Raw genomic sequence first — 16,900 nt, forward strand, 5'->3', positions numbered from 1 at the left:
ATAAATTTCGGACTGATCTTTCCAGCAAAAATGAGGATTTTCCACGATGACAACAGGCTCCTTTTCCACACACCAACGGAGGTGGAAGATTTCATACGAAGACTCCGCCAACAAAACGAGGGATAAATTCACGCCCACTCCGAAACACTATCTACATATCTAACATATCTAAAATGTGCAATTCTGATGAACAATTTCAGTTCGGACTTACAGCGACTGTTGGTGTACAGGTATGATATAGATGGCCTTAGATATGTTATATTTAAATCTTTTCATTCAATTTATATTATGTGGCCACTCCTTTAGTTAATACGGTCGGACCTAAGTTTGAAGCTTCGAATCAATAATAGGACGCTTTATCAGCTCCTTTTCATGGATCTGATGCATAACCAAGCTGTAATGACTTTGGGGGGGAAGGTTTTGAGATCTACACCGATGGGAGGTCTCTGGGTTGTTTTGTTTTTTTGTTTTTTTGTTTGTAAGAGTTTGTCTTTAAAGTGTAGTGCTCTTGAAATAATAATTTGTGAGTTCCGACAGGAGAGACGAGATGTAGTCAGGTTTAGGTTACTAAGGGCACAAACTGTATGAGTAGTTATTCAAATATTGAACTAATTTCCTGGAATGTAAGAGGCCTTAGGAAATGTATTAAACTGAAAAGAGTAATGGATAGAATTAAACAATATCACCCAAAGATAGTCTTTATTCAAGAAACACACTTACTTGCGAGTGAAATTGCCCGGATAAGGAGGAGATGGCCAGGTCAGGTTTTCTCTAGCCACTTCTCAACGCATGCTAGAGGAGTGGCAACACTCATTCATAAATCAGTGCCCATGTGTATTACAGTTTTTTCTGAATGCTTAAACCCTAACTGTGATTCTTATAGCACAATTCCTAAAACTATTAATACTTATAGCAAAACCACTCACTGAGTTTGCAAATCTAAAAGCACAAACACTGCTTTGCACTCAGTTTGCAATTTTGTAACACACACTTTGCAAAACTGTAGGCACAACTCACTGCTTACACTCAATTACCAAATTTCCAACACACTCCTAGCAAAACTATACACATGTATGGCTATCATTAACACTATTTTGCCAACTGTCTGGCACACTTTCACTTGTGAAAACTTTTTTAGATAATTAGTTCACTTTGCAATCAGCCTAAGCACTATAATACAGGTAAGCTCTGTGTGTGGAGTACAATGGAGGGAGCAGGAAGAGTGAGAAGTAGAGGAGGCCGAGGAAGAGGACGTGGAGGTGAAGAAGTAGGATGAAGAGGACGACAAGGACAAGGAGGAGCAAGAGGAGGATGAGAAGGGGGGAGAGGAGGACGAGGAGGGGGGAGAGGAAGGGTAAGAAGAGTAAGAAATAGAATTGCTGATGACATCAGAGCTACAATAGTGGACCATGTAATCAACCGTGGAATGACCCTGAGGGAAGCTGGCCAACGGGTTCAGCCTAACTCGAGCCACTACTCTGTAGCAAGCATCATAAGGACATTTTGAAATGAGAATCAGTTAGTACAGTCACTTTGCACTAAGATTTGTAGCACAACAATACCATAGATGTAAAAATACTGAAATTGTTACTTTACAGAATTGCTAGACGACCAGATGCTGGGGGCAGAGGAAGCATGTTCACTGCAGAACAAGAAACCCATATAGTCAATATGGCGATTGCAAATAATCCTATACTTGGAAATAAACACTTATGTTTGTTTTGATGTGTGTGAATACAGTTTTTTCTGATTGCTTAAGCACATTTTTTGTAACTATTGGCTATTTTTGCAAAACTCTACACACAAATAAGAAAACCTGTCACCCAATTATCAAAACATTGTAGTTCTCTTGCAAAAGCGAACACAGCTAGATTAACTCTTCACACCTTCATAAAAATGGTGTTTTCGTATCAAACAGTACACACAAGCCATCATCTACTAAGCACACAATGCGCCAACTGCACACTGATGGTATGAATACAAAACACATCTGGCTTTTGCTTTCTCTGTGCACAAGGTAGGCTATGTCAGTTTGAGCTCATACTTTTGTCATAGATTCGTAAGCATAGAGGGATCCAAACTTCAAGTACTGGTGTTTATTCACACACATCAAAACAAACACAAGTGTTTATTACCAAGTATAGGATTATTTGCAATCGCCATATTGACTATATGGGTTTCTTGGTCTGCAGTGAACATGCTTCCTCTGCCCCAGCATCTGGTTGTCTAGCAATTCTGTAAAGTAACAATTTCAGTATTTTTACATCTATGGTATTGTTGTGTTTCTCATCAGCATATGGCAGTGCTACAAATCTTAGTGCAAAGTGACTGTACTAACCGATTCTCATTTCAAAATATCCTTATGATACTTGCTACAGTGTAGCGGCTTGAGTTAGGCTGGACCCGTTGGCCAACTCCCCTCAGGGTCATTCCACAGTTGATTACATGGTCCACTATTGTAGCTCTGATGTCATCAGCAATTCTATTTCTTACTCTTCTTACCCTTCCTCTCCCCCCTCCTCGTCCTCCTCTCCCCCCTCCTCGTCCTCATCTTGCTCCTCCTTGTCCTTGTCGTCCTCTTCCTACTTCTTCACCTCCACGTCCTCTTCCTCGGCCTCCTCTACTTCTCACTCTTCCTGCTCCCTCCATTGTACTCCACACACAGAGCTTACCTGTATTATAGTGCTTAGGCTGACTGCAAAGTGAACTAATTATCTAAAAAAGTTTTCACATGTGACAGTGTGCCAGACAGTTGGCAAAATAGTGTAAATAATGGCCTTAAATGTGTATAGTTTTGCTAGGAGTGCATTGATCATTTGGAAATTGAGTGTAAAGCAGTGAGTTGTGTTTACAGTTCTGCAAAAAGAGTGCTGTGCAGTGGATTGTAGCTACAGGTTTGCAAAGTGTGTGTTACAAAATGGCAAACTAAGTGCAAAGCAGTGTTTGTGCTTTTAGTTTTGCAAACTCAGTGAGTGGTTTTGCTATAAGTATTAATAGTTTTAGAAATTGTGCTATAAGAATCACAGTTAGGGTTTAAGCATTCAGAAAAAACTGTAATAGTACTTGAAGTTAACTGACATAGCCTACCTTGTGCACAGAGAAAGCAAAAGCCAGATGTGTTTTTTATTCATACCATCAGTGTGCAGTTAGCGCATTGTGTGCTTAGTAGATGATGGCTTGTGTGTACTGTTTGATACGAAAACACCATTTTTACGAAGGTGTGAAGAGTTAATCTAGCTGTGTTCGCTTTTGCAAGAGAACTACAATGTTTTGATAATTGGGTGACAGGTTTTCTTATTTGTGTGTAGAGTTTTGCAAAAATAGCCAATAGTTACAAAAAATGTGCTTAAGCAATCAGAAAAAACTGTAAAAAAAACCCATCTTAGACCCTGCAGGGAGATTCATCATTCTACAATGCTCCGTGCTGAACCAAGACTTAATTTTAGTTAATTTATATGGCCCAATATCGACGACTTCACCTTTTACAACAATCTATTCCTCTCTATTGCAGCCCTCCACGGTGAGATAATTGTTGGGGGGGACTTTAACTGTACCCTAGAACCTGAGCTTGATAGATCATCAGGTTCAGACTCTTCTCATCCAAAATCTAGACAAGCCATACAACACTTTATGTCTGAATTGAATCTTAAAGATATATGGAGATTTAAAAATCCAACAGGGAGAGAATACTCCTGCTATTCAGCCAGTCATAATAGCCGCAGTTGCATAGATTATTTTCTTATTTCAAACTGTCTTATCCCCAGAATTAACAGCTGTTCATATAAAAGTGTGCTTATATCTGACCACTCATTAACTACGCTTAACTTCTCAGTCACAACAGCTCTTAGACGTAATCCTATTTGGCGTTTAAAACCACACTGGGTGCATAATCAAAATTCTTGGAATATGTAGGCAAAAAATATTGATGACTATTTCTACTTTAATAAATCCGAAACTACAGCCTCAGTAAGATGGGAAGCCTTTAAGGTTTTATTCGTGGGCAGATGATAAGCTACACCAAAACAAAGCAAAATAAAAATTATACTGAGATGTTGGACCTCGAAGGTCAATAAAAGAAGTGGAACTTGAGATAAACCTAAATGACTCTAAAGAAAAACAACAAAACTTTTAAGATTGAGAGCAAAATATGATAAATTAACTACTGAGAAAGCCTCAGCAGGACTACTTAGACTGAGACAGACCTATTATGACCAGGGAGAGAAGGCAGGAAAACTTTTGGCATGGCGCATAAAAACGCTACTGAACGAACAAACGATAAATGAAATTAGAACTGCAGACGAAAACACCACAGATCCTCACAGAATAAATGAACTCTTTGAACTCTACTACTCACAATTATATACCTCAATAAGAGATGCGACTCAAGAATCACTAGAATCCTTCTTTGACTCAATAAGCATCCCTTCACTCTTTGAAGAAGCTCGATGCGAATTAGACTCTCAGTTATCTATGAGTGAACTGTCGATTGCAATTGATAAATTAAAAATGGGAAAAACACCCGGCCCAGATGGAATCCCACTAGACCTTTTCAAAATATTTAAAGACAAATTAGTACGCCCTCTGTACGACATGCTAGTGGAAAGTTATGATTTAAAAGAGCTTCCCCCCTCCTTGCGTAATGCTCTCATAACGGTATTCCCTAAGCCTGGGAAACCACCAACAAAATGTGAATCTTATAGACCAATTTCATTAATAAACTCTGACGCCAAGATAATAAGTAAAGTACTGGCAAACAGACTTGAACGGTACCTTCATCTTCTTGCTGATACTGACCAGAATGGTTTTGTAAAAGGCCGGCAAGCGCAGCATGGTATTCGCAGAGTACTGAATGTACTTTACTCAAATTCAGAACATCCAAACATGGGCTCTGCTCTCCTTGGACGCAGAAAAAGCTTTTGATAGGGTCGAACATAACTACCTCTATAAGGTACTGTCTCAATTGGCTTTGGCAGTTATTTCATGACCTGGGTCAAAATATTATATGATAAACCTATAGCCTCAGTTAGAACTAACAATATCATATCTAGACCATTCTATCTAGGCAGAGGTACACGTCAAGGCTGTCCCCTTTCGCCTCTTCTTTTCGTCCTAGCAATAGAACCATTGGCTATTGCGATAAGGAGCAATCAAAATATCTCTGGCATTAGAACAAATAATATTGAGTCCAAAATTGGATTATTCGCGGATGACATTATCTTAATGCTATCTAAATTAAAGAGCTCAATTCCCCAGTTACTCAAAACAATTAATCTCTTTGGCAATATCTCCGGTTATAAAATTAATGAATCTAAGTCGGCCATCCTCTTCTTTAAACATTCTGAAAGAATTAAACCACCTATTCAAACAATGTTTCAAGTTGCCAGAGACAGTCTTACCTATCTAGGTATAAAAATCACACCAAAAATTAACGATTTGGTACATGCAAATTACACTCCCCACTATCAACTCTGTTGTTGACTTAATCAATAGATGGTCTATGCTGCCAATCTCTTTGATTGGACGTGTAAATATTCTCAAGATGAACGTTCTTCCAAAATTTTTATATCTCTTCCAAGTCATTCCTCTCAGCCCTCCAGATGACTTCTTCACAAAGGCAAAAACAATATTCATTAAATTCATTTGGAATAACAGACGAGCCAGACTGCGCCTCTCGCTACTATATCTCCCGTATGACAGGGGAGGTCTGTGTGTTCCAAACCTCAAATGGTACTACTGGGGCTGCCCAGCTTTCTGCGGCCTCATGCTGGTTTTCAACAACAACCTTACCCTGGGTAAATCTAGAAAGGACAAGCACTACCCCCTTACCGCTCAGCACTTACTTGTACTCCACAAAGTATAAAGATCTGATGAAAGATACACCAAACCTCTTTGTTAAAAATACTATCCGTGTCTGGTTCGACGCACTCAAGTTTAAAGATGAAACGCCAGCACTATCCCAATTCTCACCTATCTGGGGCAATAGGGCCTTTAAACCGGCTGGAAAGATTTGGGCTTTTAAAATGTGGGGCCGTCAGAGGCCTGTGCAAAGTTGCAGACCTATTTGACAAGGACACCCTACTATGTTTTAATGGCTTGACAGAGAAATTTGGCATTCCAACTAAACACTTTTTCAAATTTCTTCAAATCAGAAGCTTCATTTCAAAAACTCAAAAATCCTTAACATTGCCCACTCTAAACTCATTAGAGGACATAGCAATAAACCATCAGCTGAAGAAGGGTTTAATATCCCGTTTTTACAGCAACCTCAGAGACGGCTCTCAACATCCTCAGAAAAAGAAAGACTTGCATGGTGTCAAGACTTAGAGTGTAGAATAACTACAGAGGAATGGCAAAAAGCCTGCTTGAAAGCCCAAACACAATCTATATAACACCCAATTTAAACTAATTCAGTCTAAATGGTTAATGAGAACATATATCACCCCAACATTATTAAACAAATTTGACCCCAAAAACCCCAGACATATGTGTTAAATGTGGGGAAAAAGGCACACTGATGCATTGCCTATGGGAATGCTCAAAAATCCAAAAAGTTTTGGAAAGAAGTTTTAGATGTAATTGCGCATATTACAAGTGTCAAGCTGAAACTGTGTCCTAAACTATGCATTTAGGAATTTTCCCCGCTGAAATCCAGCTGAGTAAGGTTAACCAAAAAACCACAAATCTTCTGCCTGTTACAGGCGAAATATAGCATAGCCAAATCATGGAGATCCATTAGTAGACCACACCTGAGAACTTGGTTATCGACACTGTCAAAATCCCTTGCTTTGGAGAAACTTACGTCTATGATAAAGGGTAAACATGCTTCCTTTAAAAAAATGTGGGGAAATTTTTTTGTTATTTTTTGGAAAGTTGAGGAGACGATCGATAGTGAATAGAAATGACTATATCCATTCAACCTGTATGGGAGAAGTAGTGTTGCAGCTATTAAAGAGAACCTGGGGGGCCTGCGAGTGCTGGACTGCTCAATAGGACAGGAGAAGAGAAGTGAAATTAAATGGACTGGAACTGAAGAGGACACAGTTTATCACTGCAACCGTTAGTTCAGATGCCTCTCTAATTAATTTGACACCCTTGGACTAAACTTCAGCCTGAAGTCCTGGAATAATGCACTTAAACCTATGTCTCACTATGTTATACTTGTTTTATACTTTTCTGGAGCACTATCTGTTAACCCTTGTGGTTTTTTTTTTTTTTTTTTTTTGTTTGTTTTTTTGTTGTTGTTGTTGTTTGTGTGTTTTTTTTTGTTTTTTTTGTTTTTTGTTTTTTTTTTTTTTGGGGGGGGAGGTTTGTTTTGTTTTGTTCTATTTATCTGTATACATGTACATATATATGTGTGCATATGTATATATATGTATATATGTGTGTGTGTGTGTATATGTGTGTGTATAGATATATATGTATATATATATATATATATATATATATATATATTTTTTTTTTCTTCCTGTAATAATATTTGACTGATCTACATGGGAGAGTATGAATAACTATATCTATATGTTCCCCTAACACTATTCATATATAATGTACATACATTACTATTATACACTCAAATTATTTTTTAAATTTGTTTTATTAATTTTCTCCTTTATTTTATTTGAACTCTCTCTTCCTGTTGGTTAAAATGTTGTTGGGGAAAAGCAATAAATAAATCTTTGAGAAAAAAAAAATTTGGTTTTGGTCCTTGATTTTATTTAATTTGTTTATATTGCAGTGTGGCCGTCTGAGAGAAAATACTTTTGAAAGAAAAAGTGTGTTTGTGTCTTTTTTTCTTTTTTTTTTAGACATAAAGGCCTTTATATTTTTAAAAAAAAGCACAGTTACACTTTTATTGCAGAACGACACGCTCAAAATCTTTAATTTTGGCTGAAGTTCGTTCATTGCTTGAAATATGAAAAAATGGCGCCATCTGATGGACAAATGGAAAAATTACAGGTTTAAGGTCCGGACTCCAAAATGGCACCATAACTGAGACAATCACATTAACCGTTGTAAAAATAATGGTGGTATGAAAAATAGCATTTATAATGGGTTTCAATGGGGCAGAAATCGGCCACGAGGTTCGATAGTGGATGTATGCCTTTAGCTCAGCCATTTAAGCTCATTTAAGAAACTCAGACTGAAATTTTAAAATAAAATGAAAAAAAAAATACATGTTTGAAAATTTGGCTATGTTCCATTAAACACAGTGGAAATGGCGTGGAATTAAAAAACGCAAAGGCCACGAAATGGTCCCAGGTTCTACTAATATTCAGATTTGTGATCTAGAAAATTAAGCCATGCAGTTTACAGAGCAAAAGAACAGAGGGACATTTTCCCATAGACATGCACACTGTGCATACACAGAAAGAGTCTCTCCCTGCTGGCCTTCAGACAGAATGCAGGTTTAAAATCTATTCAGCTTCACTTTTCAGACCTGGAAGCTTCGTGCATGTTTTGCATGTCTGTGGTTTTAGGTTTGTGATAATTAACCCCGATAGAGACCAGCTGTCAGGGTTTATGAAGCAATGTACAATATGATTACCATGAAGTATTATGATGATTAACGACTGAATGTGTCTTTCTGTCGTATAGAGGGCGTCTTAGCAGGCGTGATCTCTGATAAATTGGGGAAGCGAGCCACCACCTGTGCAGTCATGTTACTGCTAGCTGCTCCTACAGTAAGTGTTCACTGTACTGCAACAGTCAGGAAACATCTTCCACTGTGTGCTGCAAGACTGTGAGAACACTCTTTGATTATGAAGCCTGCACAGGGGAGATTAGACCAGGTTTTTGGCTCCCCCTGCTGTGCAGCACTTGACACAGTCCCTTCATTAGGTGGTGCAGGTTGGCTCCGTTTTGCCTTCAGAACTACCGCGATTCTTCATTTCATAGATCGATAGGTCCTCAAAACATTCTTCAGTTGTTGGCTGATTGTCTAGAAAGTATATTTTCTGTTCCAGTACATCCTGAAGGCACACTGTCAGGTGGAGATCTGGTGACTGCAGAGACCCTTTGAGCACAGTGAACTCACTTCACATGTGAAAAAACTAGCAGACAGAAACTGTCTCAAAATACCAAATCTGTGCAGTTTTTTGTTGTCCAAAATTTGGACAGTAAATGTAGCCTCAGTTTACTGCTGAGAGGAGTGACCCCCATCTGACATCAGCCATCATCAGCGCCGACCAGCCAACAACCACGCCATGTTCACAGACACTTATATCACCTCTTTTCCCTTTCTGATGCTCAGTTTAAACATCAGCATCTTGACCTTGTCTACATCCCTAAATTGAGTTACTGCCATGTGATTGGCTGTGTATTTGCGTTAACAACTTGTTGAACAAGTGTCCCCTATAAAGTGTCCAGTGAGTATAATTGCTGAGGAGCAAAGATTACAACACATTTCATGCTATTTTTATAGTAAAAGGCTTACATGTAAGAGTATGAGGTGATATTAGACATGTGAGCGTTAACTGTCCTGTTTTATTCTTTTCCTGCAGCTTTACGGCTTCTCCATGATCAGTGAGTTTGGTTTGGGGCCAATGATTGGTAAGAACATGCTACCACTGAATGATAGTTAATCAGTAGGTCTGGAACAATTTTCTGTTCCTTAATTGTAATACATGTAAATGAAAGGATAAAGGCATGTTAGCATATGCTTCAGTAGTATGGCTCTGCAGTAAAAGGTTCAAAAGCGGCCTGCAGTCCAGACCTGTCATGTGTTGTTTGTTCAAACAGAAGCCAATCAAATTCCTCTCATACTGCAGGCTTACTCCTGGTTCCCAGGTTACTTAAAGTAGAATGGGAGGCAGAGCCTGCAGCTTTCTGGCCGCCTTCTGTGGAACCAGCACCCACTTTGATTCACGAGACGGACAATAAATAAATTCATATCAGCACTAGAGTTATCTCGCCCTTTGTCTCCAGGTGCTGAGGTCCGTACAAATTTAGTCACATGAGCTGGTTGCATTTATTACAGTAGGTTATCAGTCAGCGATTGAATGTCCAATCAAATCTAAATAAACACAAGTGACTTGTTTACTGTGGCATAAATGACGACTCTTGGTTATTCCCTCTGAGCTGCTGATGGTCAAGGGAAGTTGGCATTATGGGATACAATGTAGTGCCTTCAGAGCAATATCAGCTCACGTTTACTGTAATTACATGAACACCCATTCTAATGAAGAGAAGTGCACATGCTAGTAAGACACTACCGGCAGGTTTGTGGAGGACACAAACACCTCAGCCTGCATGCATTTGTTTCCAGCAGTAAGATTTCAGTGGCTGCAGAATTTCCATTCCTTACAACCAGGATAAAACTTCCTTAATCTGTGTGCTTCAGGGATGCTGTTAGTGTGCGGAGGTCTAGTGAATGGACCATATGCGCTCATCACAACTGCAGTGTCTGCTGATTTGGTAAGGATGTTTAACACTACTGTAATTCGAGTTTGATTGTGTTTGTAAATCATCATTTATTTCATTTTAAAATCACATTCTCCCCTTGTCGTCTTTTCTCTGCCCCCCTTTCTTCTATTTGGCTGTAGGGCACCCACAAGAGCCTGAAAGGCAACGCCAGAGCACTGTCTACAGTCACAGCCATCATTGATGGCACAGGATCTGTAGGTCAGTACTGCTGCTCAGCTTATGTTTACGGCTTGTTTGGATGAGAATGAGGGGTCTTATTAGGGTCCTATTAGTGATATGTATGATAGTAATAATTGTTAATAATTACATTTAACAAGTGCATGAATCCTCAGCCAAGAATTGATTTTAAATTTGTGTACAATTGCGTGTTCAGGGTAATGAGGGCTCATTGGCTCAGGCTAAACAACGAAGCTCTGGCTTTGTTGGATTTGATGATAATAAATGATACAAATATCACTTTAGTTACCATTTAATGATGATTATGTTAGCATGCCTTGTGTTATTTTTGCTCATTTATAATCATCCCATGTAGAAATGTGAAGAGAGGATTCATGTACACGAATAATCTTGTTCATGTTTGGGATGTCAGGCGCAGCACTTGGCCCGCTGTTAGCTGGACTTCTGTCTGCAGGCGGCTGGGATCAGGTCTTCTACATGCTGATGACTGCTGACTTTCTTGCTCTGTTGGTAAGGCCTTTAACTTGCATCATATAAGATTACAAAATGACAAAACGAAAGCAAAAAATTGGCACCTATGTGCACATTAGCACAGAATACTGGCCTCTTTGAACACACTGATAGTTTTCCAGCTCTTTGGTTCAGTCACTGCTGCTGTAAAGGTTTTTTGTAACAACAAGCAGTTGTTTTCAGAAAATCCATCAGTCACTACCTGCTCAGGAGCAAAGAGCAGACAGATGCAGAGACCAGCTGGTGAACCAGTGAAAAGTCAGATATTTAGCTCAGGAGCTAGAGATGAGAAAAATAAGACAATGTTGTGTTTTTACCCTTGTTTCTGATGCCCAATAAAATGCTCACAGATGAGCAAACAGATGCTCATACTAATGTGTAACCTTGCAGCTTTTGCTACGGCTCGTGACAAAGGAGCTGGCCTCATCTAAATCCCATCCTATCTCCACTGTAGAGTAAGTCCTCCTGTTATCTCGATCATGATTATACTCAGCCTGACTGCTGCTTTTGGTGCTGTACTGTAATTCTTGTGTATCTGCATTAATTTGATGTTCAAATGTTGGGCTGCTGTTTTTTTTTTGTTTTGTTTTTTTTATAACAAAACAGTTATAATACACTGAGAAGTACTTCAATGTTTATATTATCAAAAGAAATGCAGAACTTTCAAACATGCAGATAATAAAATTGAATTCTACTCATATGGATTAAATACAACATGATGAGTGTGAACACTGGCTTTGCCCCCCAAAATAAATAGGCTTAAGCACTATGATCTATAGCCCTGGTGGTGGCAGCCTTTTAATAAAAACGCTCAGGAAATTATTGCATATATCAGGAGAAGCTTAAACAGACATTCTGTGGAGCATTAAGGACAGAGTCAGTAGTGTTAAATGACACATGTGAGTTATGGCCTTTGGAGGAAATGATATTTGCAAAATATTTCTTTTTTGGCTTTTTGATAGTGTTGCAATAATGACGCCGGCAGTCTTTTAAAATGTAAAACGACACCTGTAGTTTAATCTTTCCTATCTGCGTTGTGCTCTGCGACATTTCCTCCTGACAGCATGAGTCATTAAACCAAGGCTCAGGTTTAGCTTTAGGCTGTCTGGTTTTTAAATGGGGCCGCAGGGTCCACGATGGTTTGACAGCAAGAATAAAACCAGGAACTAAACTCCTTTCAGTCAGAATGGCCACAGAGCTGATTGAAAGCAGCAGAAAACAAAAAAGGGAGATAATAACCTGAAGGCCGAACAGGAGCATGTCTTCAGTTAGACATGCCGAATATACAGTTGTGGCCAAAAGTTTTGAGAATGACGCAGCTGTTGGGTTTCACAAAGTTTGCTGGGATGAGATTGAGTTCAGTCTAATAACAGATAAAATGATGCGTTTCAGCTGTCGTTGTCATTATCTACATGCATGTTAGAGTCACCCACAATAATCATTTTAAAATTATTTGAAACTCTGAGTAAGAACCAGGTGGACGATGGATTACAGCAAATAAAACTGTTTTTTTGAATTTTCTGGCTAAGATGCAAGCTAAGTGTCAGGCTTTCAAAAGATTTAAAACTAACCAACCAACCAAACCAACCAAACACACAGAGTGTTTGGTTGGTTTGGGCTGGCTGTAGTTCAGAAGGTTTACACAAGAACTGCACATCTGAAATAACTCAGACATAATTTAAAATTATGTTGCTGATGTCTCTGTGCCAAATTCTTCTATGGTCTTGTAAGTTTATGGAAGACCAGCACCAGACATGTTACACATTAAAGATCTTATTCTCTTTATTTTTCTTATTTTTTGTATGTGAGTTTGGTTGAGCTTATACTTGAGTTTCTTAAAAAACAGTCCAAACTTGGTTCATGACTCGAATATTCTTGTCCTTGTACGACTACAGTCAGTGATCGACTATGTGTTCTCGGGGACTGAATGTGAACATAACATGTGTTCACATGTGATTTATTTCCTAAAAACAAACCAACTGTAATGTTCTCTCGTGGGCAGGAAGTTCACTGGTGTTGACTGTAAAGCTTAATGACTCAACTTATCAACACAGCGTTAATGTTTGTCTCTTGTTCACAGGTTGAAGGAACACTGAGCACTTTGATTGCACTGCGTACACACATACACGCAGAGTGCAATGAAACCACTTAAGGCTGATATGGATTGTGACTGGACTGTCCTGACAGATGAAACTGATTGTTAATAAACCAGCGTATATGCTTGTGTGCGCCTACAATCATGCTGCAGTGCTTTACTGATGAAGACCTATGACTGAAGTTGCAGCTGCTGCGCTGAGCAAGCAGCGCGGCACACAGTTTAAAAGTCTCATGTGCACTTACTGTACTTGCATAACTTCCCAATGTCCCTCTTAGCCCTTGAATTCAGTTTGAACTTGATGACTGGTATGTCTTGCTGCTCACTTGTATGTTGGAACTTTTTCAACCTTACCTGTCCAATTAATTTAAGGGGCTATTTGTAATTTTGTGCCTTTTACAGTGGTACCTAGCTTTGATAGTTGTTTTTTAAAGCTATCAATCACAGAATTAAGAGCTTCATCAAAGCTGGGGTCGTTGCCAGGACTAAAATAACGTCAGACCTGCTACAAAAACAGCAAGCATGCATACTTTACTTCCTGTGTAGTTCTGTAGCAAATATACAGAAAACATACATGATAGAGTCTCAGGTAACACTGTACTCGCCCAGGACTTCATGATAAATAGCACTTTAACGATTGTAGTTCTGCCAATTAGAACCACTAAAACTGGAAACACCACAGGTTGCTAGGTCTTTGTGTCCTTACTGTCTTTTTTGTATGAATAGTGTTTTATATTGTTGGTGTTTGTATTGGCAAAATTTTCATACAGTTCATTTATTTGGTGCCATGTGAGCTGTCTGTCAAAGTTTGAGGCTTATGAGGAGGACTCTATGCCCATACTGACATTTTTATTTTTATTGTTGTACTGGGATAAATTCATATACCTCTACCCAAAACCTGGACAGAACCACTTCTTAATATCGTGCCTAGAGCTGTTAACTTTTTTGAAACATGAACTTAATCTGATAGCAGTCATCTGGAAAAAGTGATGCAGAACTAATTCCATCATATCTGTTGAAGAGAAGAAGGAACACAAAGACCAGCTCGTTGAACCAAAGAGATGATGGGATTGGTTTCGTTTACATGTGTATTTATTTTGAAAATCATTTTTGTTTCCTTTTCCATTGTCCTGTGGTAGTTTGTGATTTAGTAATAACTTGAATGTAGCTGATCTCTCTCTTTCTCTCTCTATACACACACACACACACACACACACACGTGTGTGTATCTGTGTGGCGATGGGGGGGATTATTTATGTCAGATTAATAAGACTGTTTCTGTTTTACAGTGGAAAGAATATTTAAAGAATATTTATTGAGAAGGACTAAACACTACATTTAATTCTTGTTCTCGTGATCTTATACACATTAAAAATTCACAAACTGTATATCATGAATTAAAACATTGATTTATTTTTCTGCAGATTTATGTTTTAATCATTAAGAGTGATATATTGTATGTATTTAAAAGATGTGAAATAGGTTTATGTAACAGTATTTTAAAGGGGATCTTGGTTGTACTCTTAAGACAATATCTTTGGAACAAGACCACATGTAAATGTTATGTGTCAGTGATAAGATTAATACTTGAGACCTTGTGTGCCTTTCTTGGTTTTTGCAGGGCAATTTTTTTAAGTTTCCATGGAAATGAACTTGGTTTGAAGTTGATTTATGTAGAGAAAACAAATAAATCATGTGCTTTTTTCACTGGTTGAACCTTGTGTTTCCTGATGCCTGTTTTGTAGTATGCTACTGCAAGCCAGCTTTTACTTTAATTTGTACATGATGTGGACTCACCTGGAAGTGGCAAGTGTTGTGGAAATGGTAAGCTGACAAGGAGAATCCCACTCAGTGGGACAGACTCTAAGTTGCACAGAAGCACATGAACAATAGAGAAAAGCCAAAGCTACATGTTGATCTTTGAAATTAGCTAATAACACATTTATTCCATTAGGTCCACCTTTCAGGCTTTGATTTCACTTTTCTGCCTAAAAGTTTAAAGTTGATGGTTACTACAAAGATGGGTACACACAAACATTGGTGTGGTAATATTGGTAATATATGAAGGAAACTTTGTAACGGGGCGGCCTTTTGCGACTGGATTTACAGTGAGGAAGACTAAAATACAGTATGGTGGAAGCAAGAGGCGTTTATCTGCCCACATATCTCTAAGGCCATTTCAAGCCTCACAGCACAAACAATCAGGCCTAAATACTCTCAGCTAAACCATTATTTTATTGTCAGGCAAGGTTTCCCAATTCTAACCTTCCCCCAACATTGTACAATAGACCATTTGAATAAATAAATAGACATTTTATCATTTTGATTAATGTTTTGTTTCCTTTACAATATTATACTTTAATGTATAATATTGTAAAGGACACAAAACAGGAAAGAAAACATCAATCAAAAAATTGCTCTTTTTTTATTCGGGCTCTGATTCTGATTGTTTCAGGATGACCTGCCATTATCCAATGACACGTCTGCTTACCTCTATCTTTTGCTCATTTCTCTTCCTTTTCTTTTCTCTTTTTTCTAAACTGAGCACCTGATGGCTTTGAACTTTTCTTGTCCATCTTCCATTGGTTTTAATTTTGCACTCCAGTATGAACACCCATCCCTCAACTCGAGGATCACCACAACATGATCTAACATACCTACACCTTAGTTCACAGATTCACTTTGTCTAGGGTGCATTTCTGAGATTTCACCCAGGATTCAAATCATAATTAGATAATGGGATTTACAACATTATAAATGAAATACGCTCTATTTGGAAGCAGCCGGCCCCCCTCCCCTTTCGACGGCTTGTGTGTGAGACTTTAAATCATGACCTCAACCAGCAGCACAGGCCCTGGTGTGGTGAATATGGCCTCACAGGGAGCAGTTGCCCTGGTGCAATGTGGATGTCATCAGCCAGAAGCGCAGACCTTTGTGTATTGTGGATGGCATCAGCCATGAACACAGGCCCTTTTGAAATCTAGTTGGCCCAATCCAGAAGCACGGGCACTGGTGTGGTACATGGCCTCAGAGGTAGCACTGGCCCTGATGTAATGTGGATGGTATCAGCTAGCATCACAGGCCCTGGTGTAATGTGGATGGCCACAGCCAACACCACTGGCACTGGTGTGGTGAAGATGGCCTCACAGGGAGCACTGGCCCTGCTGCAATGTGGATGTCATCAGCCATCATCACAGGCCCTGGTGAAATATGGATGGTATTGGTCAGCACCACAGGCCCTGGTGTAATGTGGATGGTAGAAGCAGGCACCACAGGCCCTGGTGTAATGTGAATGTCCTCACCCAACACCACTGGCCCGGGTGTAATGTGGATGGCCTAGGCAGAATCACAGGACATGGTGAAATATGGATGGTATTGTCAAGCAGCACAGGGCCTGGTGTAATGTGGATGGCCTCAGCCAACAACACTGGCACTGGTGAAATGTGGATGGCATCAACGGGCAGCAGAGGCCCTGGTGGGGTGAAGATGGCCTCACAGGAAGCACTGTCCCTGGTGTAATGTGGATGGCCTCAGCCAACAACAACACTGGCACTGGTGTAATGTGGATGGCATCAGCCAGTATCACAGGCCCTTGTGTATTGTGGATGGTTTCGGACAGCACCACATGCCCTGGTGTAATGTGGATGCCATCAACGAGTAGCACAGGCCCTGGTGAAATATAGATGGTATTGATCC

The 16,900-nt window shown here is 39.3% G+C and overlaps 1 protein-coding gene across 3 annotated transcripts in view; it reads left to right on the forward strand.

Moving 5' to 3' along the window:
* Positions 1–13,775, forward strand: part of LOC146503764 (glucose-6-phosphate exchanger SLC37A1-like) — a 44,902-nt gene extending 31,127 nt beyond the window's left edge. For all 3 annotated transcript variants that reach the window (XM_085130893.1, XM_085130894.1, XM_085130895.1), the window contains 7 exons: positions 8,596–8,681; positions 9,501–9,549; positions 10,340–10,413; positions 10,542–10,620; positions 11,012–11,109; positions 11,500–11,564; positions 13,190–13,775. In XM_085130893.1, the coding sequence (XP_084987019.1) occupies positions 8,596–8,681; positions 9,501–9,549; positions 10,340–10,413; positions 10,542–10,620; positions 11,012–11,109; positions 11,500–11,564; positions 13,190–13,205 (467 nt within the window). In that variant the 3' untranslated portion in view covers positions 13,206–13,775. The remainder of the gene's footprint in view (positions 1–8,595; positions 8,682–9,500; positions 9,550–10,339; positions 10,414–10,541; positions 10,621–11,011; positions 11,110–11,499; positions 11,565–13,189) is intronic.
* The last annotated feature ends 3,125 nt before the right edge of the window (positions 13,776–16,900 follow it).

Source organism: Neolamprologus multifasciatus, chromosome 14 (assembly GCF_963576455.1).
Source record: "Neolamprologus multifasciatus chromosome 14, fNeoMul1.2, whole genome shotgun sequence".
Taxonomy (NCBI): Eukaryota; Metazoa; Chordata; class Actinopteri; order Cichliformes; family Cichlidae; genus Neolamprologus; species Neolamprologus multifasciatus.